At 38.4% G+C, this 8,666-nt stretch overlaps 1 protein-coding gene across 2 annotated transcripts in view; it reads left to right on the top strand.

Moving 5' to 3' along the window:
• The first annotated feature begins 2,080 nt into the window (after nt 1-2,080).
• Nucleotides 2,081-8,666, top strand: part of MYO6 (myosin VI) — a 66,942-nt gene continuing 60,356 nt past the window's right edge. For both annotated transcript variants that reach the window (XM_088537535.1, XM_088537534.1), the window contains exons 1-2: nt 2,081-2,216; nt 8,260-8,329. In XM_088537535.1, the coding sequence (XP_088393661.1) occupies nt 2,097-2,216; nt 8,260-8,329 (190 nt within the window). In that variant the 5' untranslated portion in view covers nt 2,081-2,096. The remainder of the gene's footprint in view (nt 2,217-8,259; nt 8,330-8,666) is intronic.

Raw genomic sequence — 8,666 nt, 5'->3', positions numbered from 1 at the left:
TCAGGATATTTTTCTTGTGTGACATGGTAACATCCGGAGAACTGGCCATGTTTCTCATAATGTAAAGGAGACACTTGCTTTTAGTGGTTGTGTGACATCTCACTTAAGTACCATTTGGAAGAGGCATTTTAGAAGAAAATGATAGGTTTGTGAAGAAATGAAGCTTTGGTTATATCCAGAAATAAACTCCCATGGTTTGCAACTGCAGCCATTATGGCAGTTGTACTCAGAGGTCAGATCTATCAGAAAACAAACCTCTACAAACTTGCGGTGTGTGTTCAGTCCGATGTACAGAATGGCGAAGAGGAGAGCGGGCGGCCGCGAGCCGAGCGTGCGTGAATGCCCGTGTTGTTCTGCAGGATTTGCTGCCCGGGATAAGCGGGTCCTGCGGGCGCCGGGGAACGTACGTGGCCACGAATGCGGCACCCCAGGCTTTCGGACGTAAACTTTCTGTGACTTGTTAAAAGAAGTTAATACACCTCAGGGCATGGGGGAAACGGAAATTGCAAGTTTTTCCTATACTAAGTATAATCTTGCTATAAATAGCATGCATTTTGTTTCTACACTTTTGAAATCCTCAGTATTACCTTCATAGATTCTGAACAAGTGGGGGGAGGGCGAGGAATGATACCTGATTTGCTAATAAATTTCAGCCTAAAACCAGAGATCAACATGAAATAAAGTATAACTATTTTGTTAAAAGCCTCTTCAGACTATTACTTTATTTAAAAATCTTTGATTTTGCATCGTAATGTCTTTGCTGTAGAAATAGCCTTTATCTTAGAATAAAGGGAACAGTAAAATGTTTTATTCTTTGGTACTAAAAGACCCATTTTCAAAGCAGTCACAGAAGCCTTTTCCTTGTCTTCAAATCTTCCTAACTTCTTTGCAGCAGTGAAGAACAGGCCGTGTGAGGCATGTCCTAACAAACCCTCCATCAGATGAGAGTGTCCCTCTCTGCTTGTGGTTGCACAGCTTTCTGGTGGGATGGCAACTCCTTTTCCCTGATGCTGTTTATGACAGAGGAATCCACAGCCATCCTTTACTCTGAGAAGTTTTGGAGCTTCTTTTTCCTTAAGATGGGGCAAAAGAAAAACGTGGACTTGTTTTCAGCTTACAGGCTCTTGTGGTTTGCTGCTGGTATTTTCTTTCCAGCTTGGCAGGCTTGTTTGAGCTCTTGCTTAGAGGGACAAGTTACACTTTAGCAATATGAGGTGCTCCTTAAAAATTTTGAATCACGAAAGACTGTCACTTTAGCATGTGAATAAGTATTAGAAGGGAGGAAGAAACTGTCAGCAGAAGTGAGCCTTCTGAGCTATGAGGATTCCCTTTTCCTCACTAGGATAGGGACTGCAAAATAGGTTAAAAACAAGCAAACGAATTTAGCATGTTTAAAATGGCACCATTACATTAGCCATTCAGAATGTGCCAATGCTGGCACTGTTCCTGGCTAGCTCAATGAGCAATGCATGCTCAATCACACACTCCTTTTAACTAGGAACTTATTAAGCTGCATTGCTTGAGGAGCCTAAGTTTTCATTGGCTTGGCTTTAGTATCTCTTTCCCTCAAAGACCACGTATTCCATAAATCCAAGCCTATATGAATATCTTACTTGGATTGGAAAATAAGGTCACTGTTTCTTAAGAAGAGAGCTGGAATGTGATAGTACTGGAAGTCGGCATTTTACAAGGTTATAGTATACTAAGTTGTGAACAAATACATTCCTTATTTATGAGCTCATATATATATGAGCTATGAAGTTGTTTATGAGCTATAGAGCTATATGCGCTGGCACCAAGCCGTGTGAAATGAGGTGCATGTTCAGATGGCAAGAGACTGTATTTCTGCTCACGTGCCAGGACATGTGCCCATTAGAAGTATTTGGGTATTTCTCTCTCATATAGATGCACACCAAATGAGCTACAGAAAAGTGTCCAGTCACGAGATGCACTGAAATTTTATATATATATATAAAATATAATATAAAAACTGGTCCTACATATATATAGCATAATAGCATATATATGCTATTAGTGTAGGACCAGCTTTGAATCTCTTCCATCATTTTTCTTACAGGAAATATTGGATAGCCCCCATGATGGATGACGGGAAGCCCGTTTGGGCTCCACACCCAACTGATGGATTTCAGATGGGAATGATTGTGGACATTGGCACTGACAACTTAACGATCGAACCTTTGAATCAAAAAGGCAAGGTAAGTGTCTTGCAAGAATGGGGAGAAACATGATAGATAACTAAGAGGGAAGCTAATACTGAATTTGAGCTAGATCTTAGGCTGTGTTTCTGAATTCTTAGCTTTTTAAAATAAACAAGAATGCTCCTATTTTACCTAATTCAGCTTAAGCATTCTAATTCTCTGAAGGATTTGCTTTTTTTAAGTCTGAAAAGCTATTGTAGATATGCTGTGAGAGAACCAATAACAGAAGAAAAGTCAATGAAACATTTAAAATGGAGTCCTGATCCTTCCTTATTAGTGCATTCAAACTGCCTCATTTATCATGGCATCTTTCATATTCAGTGTCTTCCTTAAATGTCAGTTTGCTACAGGAAATGCCTTTTACCTACCAATTATGCTAATTCGCGTGGTAAGTTACCTGGGTTTTACTACCGGGAATAAGGTCATATGCTGTTTGTTTAGTGTTTATAAATGTTAGTTAAAATACATATTGTTTCTAATAATTTTGTCCTTCATGCAGCTTCAGTTATAAAGTGAGCAAATCTCTTCGGTAACTTCTCTTTCATGCTGATGTTAATAGAGAATGCCTTGTCACGAGTCACAAGGTTATGAAGCAGTTCTTCCTTTTGGGAGAATATTTATAGACCTTTTTATTATTATTTTAACCTTGAATAGGAAGTTAGAAGTTAGTTTTCTTTTCTTAGAAACACAGAGTAAGCATGTGTCTGATAAGGTCTGTAGATTTAGCACTATTGGGCATTCTTCAGTTGGGAGAGGGACAAAATCATTAAGGCAAGTATATTAAATATTGAAAGGGACATACTGAAGAACAAACTGGCAATAAAGAGACTCTTCTGTTTCTAATATCTACTTTCTTGGCCTCTCTTTTCAAAACCAAAAATGATCGTTAGTTACAGCCATTGAAAATACAGTCTTACCCCTGAAGAAGTTTCTACTATTTTCATTTCGGCATACAGACTTCAGAACAGTGAAATGGATAACATCATCCGATGTTGTGTACGCAAACATAACATTTGTCCCAAATAAAATTTGACTTCCTGCCAAATGACTAGGGTGGTCTCTGGTTAGGGGTTCCCCATGGAAAGTGGAACATTCTGACTCATACAGGCAGTACTACTACATTATGTTCATGTTTCATAGCTTGTTCTCTGTGGTGGGACTGTCGTGTATCCTTTGAATCTTGATTTTGCTTTTAATTTTCAAAACTGAAGGTATGGCAAGAAAAAAACTTTATCTCCGTGCCAGTACTTATTTTTTTGAGCTCCTGTGAATGGCTCACTACTACGTTTTCAGATATTCCTTATATAATATGAATTCTGCTTTCAGGCCCCTCGTATTTCAGAGAATACTAGAACTCTTGCTCATGTAGGAAGTGGTCTTTATTTCTAATACTTAAGCTCATAGAGGATTTGAAATGCATTCCTTTTAGTAAGAGTTGTCAAGAAGCAATAGGAATATTTTGCCTTGCGGTTCACAATGAATGATCCCTGTTTTTTAGAGAGACAGTTACTCTGATGTTGGCTATTTTCTTGCACTGAGCAAATCAGCTAAGTCTGTAGTGTTCATTCATATAAGGGAGCTAACAGACATTTAAATTCCATAGAGATTATGGATCCATGTTTATAATAATCAAACTTCCTGATAATAATAGAGATGGAGTAAATGTACCTTGTCAGTCTTTTGAAGGTGTTTATTTTCTTTTACAGTGAAAAGTTTCTTTGTTGTTTTTTATTGGTGTAAGAAGGCCGTGTTCTTTTCGTGCAGTTAGACCATTAATTTGTATTAAACATTAGTACGTGTTGTTATCAGCTTTGTCTACTCAAAATGATAGTTTGGAAGTGCTCTTTGGGAAGGGGTAGTGATCCAGCAGCTCTGGGGTTGCTCAGGATAATTACCGGGAGGAGATGAGCAACCTGATCTTGTAAACATACCCAGGCAGCAAAACTTATTATTATTTTTTAATCTGGGCTGTGAGCATGTCATATGTATTCTCTGTGGAAGCTGCTAATTTCCCAGAGATCAGGAACTGAAAAGTAAATGGCTATGTGTATGGCTAACTCTTGGCTTTTATACCACTTAATATATGTTGTTAATAGCCGCAATAAATGTTGCAAGACAGTGATTAGAGAATGTCTTAAAATCTTCCCTCCCTTCCTCAGCCGTAGCTGGTTGTGTCAGTGCAGAGTAGCCCCCGCTCTGCTGCGCCAGCAGAATTACTTGTTCCACAGCAAACGGGGGCAGCAGATGGATCCACCTTAAAAAGGGCCGGGTGGAAACTTGTCAGGATGGCAAGAAGCAGGAGGTAGCAATATGTGGAGCTGGTGTGGCTGTAGATTACTTTGTATTACGAAACCAAGTTCATGAGTCCAGCCTTGAAGGTAGTTAGCCAACACACTGCTCAACCCGTAAAGCAGCGGCAGCAGCTTTGGGTACCACAGCCTGAGCACGGCTAACAGCAGCGCTTACCTTTCAGGGCCAAAGCTGGATGTCCAAAGGGAGGTAGGGATCTGAGTCACTGAGACTATGTTGTCCAAGAAAGGGCAATCCAAAGTGCAAGAACTTTGCTGTATGAGCAGAGGATGTGGGTGTTACATATGATGGGAATTACCCCATGGAAGCTGCATCACCGGCTTTCAGAGCTGGTAAATGCCACAGCTGGAAAGAAAATAGAACTGTTTTCTGTCAAAAGGGTAAAACTGGGGAGTGGTAAAGTGACGAGGGACAGATGTCTTTCAGGGACCCTTATGGCCCTGAGGAAGGAACGAACGGGACAAGTGTTTCCTAGAGCTGAAGCGATGAATTTCCAGCAATGTTGGGCAGGCCCGTGCTGCCGCAGGCACCAGTGAGCTCCTCGTGCAGAGAACCGAGGGCCTCAGGCTCTGAGAGACCAGTGCAGCGTCCTCGAAGGCCTTGTGGGGTGGCTGTTTGAGCACGCTGTGAACAACTGCAAAGGTATTTTCCAGAGTTAAGTATAAATGAATACGTGCATTGGGCAAATAGGGATTGGAATGTCCAAAGTTCAGTGTTTCAAGCTAAGAGGTTGTTTTAGCAGTGAGCACAGTTTACTGGGGCAAACGAGACGTGTTCATGTCCCTCCTGTTACCTCCTTGTATTGCTTTAGGCTGTTTTGTGAAATGCAGCTGAGAGTAGGGATGTGTGCATGTTGGTATGCTGAAAGGTATAAAGGAAGGCATGGTTACATGTATTGGATTACGTGGTAGAAAGAAGATCCTGCTTGAATAGAAAGGTATCTTTTTTCACTCATCTACTTTCTGGGAGAGTAGTTAAGATTGTCACTGCATTTCAAGGGTTGTTCATTTGTGTGTGGAGGGAAAAACACAAGAGCAAACCAAACAAATCCCCTCTGTTTTGTCTGCTGAGATTACTTCAGCGTTTCGTAAGATGAATATCCTGTCCGTATTTTTAGAACAAGCTTGTCCTAAGCCAGGACAATAGTCCTTGACTAAATGCATAAAGTGTTCTCTCGAGCAAAACTATGTCCTTAAATAAAAAGTTGTTTTGTTTTTGTTTAAGGATCATGCAGTAAAAAATTTGGGGGGGGATAATATATATTTTTTAATGTCCTAATGTCCTATTTTTTTTAATAGACCTGAGGCAGATTGCCCATTTTTCTAAGTATCAGATTTTAATAATAAGTGTTAATATTCAGACCTCTGCACATAAAGATAACTGACAACAACTAATAGTCTTAAACATAATGCAGTAGGACAGCTGTGATAAACAGGAGTTGTATTCTTCCTTGGCAAAGTTGAAGCAGGACTTTATGCTCTAGTCTGGTCTAAAAAATCTGATCTAGACTAAAATACCCCCCAAAACAAACAAAAATGGCTTTTGGATAAGTCTTTTTTGTATTGCTTTTGATTTGATGCATCACTTCTGAGATACTTTAATACAGTACCATAATGACTTACAGACTTACAGACTGCTGGAAGGATTTACAGGAGAAAACCTAGTTTGTCACAATCTGACTCTCCCTGGAGCATAACTAATAATGCAACTTCTAGCATTAATTTTGCAACTCGTATTGGGTGGGAAAATGAAAGAGTCAAATTCTCATTATTGTTTCACTAAAATGTATCCGTTGGATCAAAAGACTGGAAGATAAAAACATTGAAAAAAAACTATTCTTTTTGTACATAAATCTCGTACAGCTCCTTTTACATCCATAAAAAGTGAAAATATCAAAGATTTGTGAAGAATACTGCAGAATAGCTGTGTATCATGCTTCTGCATTCTCTGAAAAAAAGAAAATTGGCCCTTTTGATGTATTTACACTTGGGCTACACTTAAGTAGACAGGAACTACAAATAAAGTTAGACTTTTGGGAAGTCAGTAAAGCTATTTTTAAGCTTTTGCTGGTTTGTGCAGAATGAATTAAGTGTATGAGAAACTGTATTAAAATACATCTTTATTTAATGTGGTATACATTATCACTGACAATTTTGCGAAGAAAATTCTGAAAACTAACATATCCGAACTGCAGCATTTTGAGAGGGAGGAGATTGTGTGCTGTGCTGGAAGTCAGAGCAGCAGCTAGCAACATCTTGAGGTAGGTGAAGACTTTTAGATCCTCCTTGGCTTAGTCACATTCTGATAAAAGATATTTTGGAGATAGTTGGCTTCACCAATGTTCAGACAATACAAAATAATTGTGCAGCTTCTTTTGCCTTCAGAAAGCTTTTGTGTATTTTTTTTCCTACAATAGATCCCAATAAGAGGATGGTAAAAGAGAATTTATTAGGGCTGGAAAGTACATAGGCCATGGATAACCTGATAGAGAGGGATATGGTAGACTTGCTGCTTTACGACTGGCAGCAATTAGTTTGTCTCAGATACAATTTTAAACCTTACCACTTTGAAATGAGTTGGAATTAGTGATTCTCTATGATGGTGTGAGCTACAAGACTGCATATGTTGTTTCTGTTGTATTGAAGCAACGTAAAAACAAGTGTCTGTGGTTTCCTAAACTCTCATGAGATGTTCCTCCTCGGACTGTCTTGCTGAGTACAGTTTTCAAACTTATTCATAACATAAAGTCATTTTCTTGGATCTCTTTTCTTGTCTTTTGAAAAAATAAGAGGGAGCAGATTAGCCTTACAGCCTTCATTTCCACATAGAAAAGGAGACTGAACTTGTGGCAGGTTGATGGCAGTGATATTTAATTAGTACAACAATGTTTTTGTTCATTCATAGGTAGCATAAGCAAAATACTACTGATGTAAACAAAAATGTGTAATTAAAAATCCACCTTACAATATGTATTTTTATTCAGATGCTGTAACACATGTGGTCTCGTGTGCTTTCCTTCCTTTTTAAAGCAATATAAATTATGATTTCTGGAGAACAAAAGAGAGACAAAGTTGCTTTTGTTATTAATTTTGACCAGTGGGACTTGAACACTTGATAAATGGCTTTTTTGTGCAACTGGAGCACAGCAGTTGAAGGAAGTTCTTGTTCTGCATTAGTACTGATTGGGGCCGGGGGGGAGTAGGAGGGTAGAAAGCAACAACCCAAAGCTACCGTATTTGAGTACAGAGGATTGTGTTCTGTATAAAATGTTTTTGCTTAAATGTTTTGTTCATGTTTTATAAAAGTATATGGTAATGATATGGTAATGATAAATTGTACTGAACTAATAGATTCTTTTTTATTTGTTGAGCTGCTTTGCAAAACTGAAGAAAAAAATTTAAATGGCTCCCATTACAGTAATTTTTTAGTAATCCTTATTTTTGGTATTTTTTTTTGTGTGTCAATAATTATGTGCGATTTTGGAAGTAAGTGAAAAGTAGTAATAAATAAGTGGAAAGTATTATTGCTGTGATGACTGCAGCAGCTCCTGTATGTATCTAGGAAGTCCGTGAAATTTGCAATGCTGAATTACATATCTGGCAACTTGAACAATGCAGAATCACAGCGCATTTACTTGCAACATGTTACAAGACATCTTTGAACTCTTATTCCTAGGAGGAATTCCTATTATTATGCAATTCTGAAAATGTTAATATATTTCATCTAACAGACTTTCCAAGCTGCTGTCAGTCAAGTGTTTCCTGCAGAAGAGGACAGTAAAAAGGATGTGGAAGATAACTGTGAGTTACGTACTTAAATACTATATATTTATTTGAAAATGAGTTATGTTCTGGAAAGAATATGTGGCTTCCTTACTAGTTTGCTATCTCTTCCTCGCAGTCTTTTCATTTTGTTCCTTTGCTTGAATTTGTGTATGACCTTTACTGGCCCATTAAAACCTCTTAAAGTAAGCCCGTATTCAAGAACTTACCCGGATAATTTACTGTGGCCTTTTTCATTTTCAAATGAACATTTCAAGGGAACTCATGGTTGCATCATTCCCACATACAACTAACTGCTATTTGATTTACTTCAGATCTACATCAGATGTTGCTAACTACAACATGATCAACTGCA

This window comes from Tinamus guttatus, unplaced genomic scaffold (genome assembly GCF_059628265.1).
Source record: "Tinamus guttatus ecotype Peru unplaced genomic scaffold, ASM5962826v1 Tinamus_guttatus_pri_ptg000806l, whole genome shotgun sequence".
Classification (NCBI taxonomy): domain Eukaryota; kingdom Metazoa; phylum Chordata; class Aves; order Tinamiformes; family Tinamidae; genus Tinamus; species Tinamus guttatus.
The sequence above is the reverse complement of the archived record's forward strand: the minus strand, read 5'-3'. Positions and strand labels throughout refer to the sequence as shown.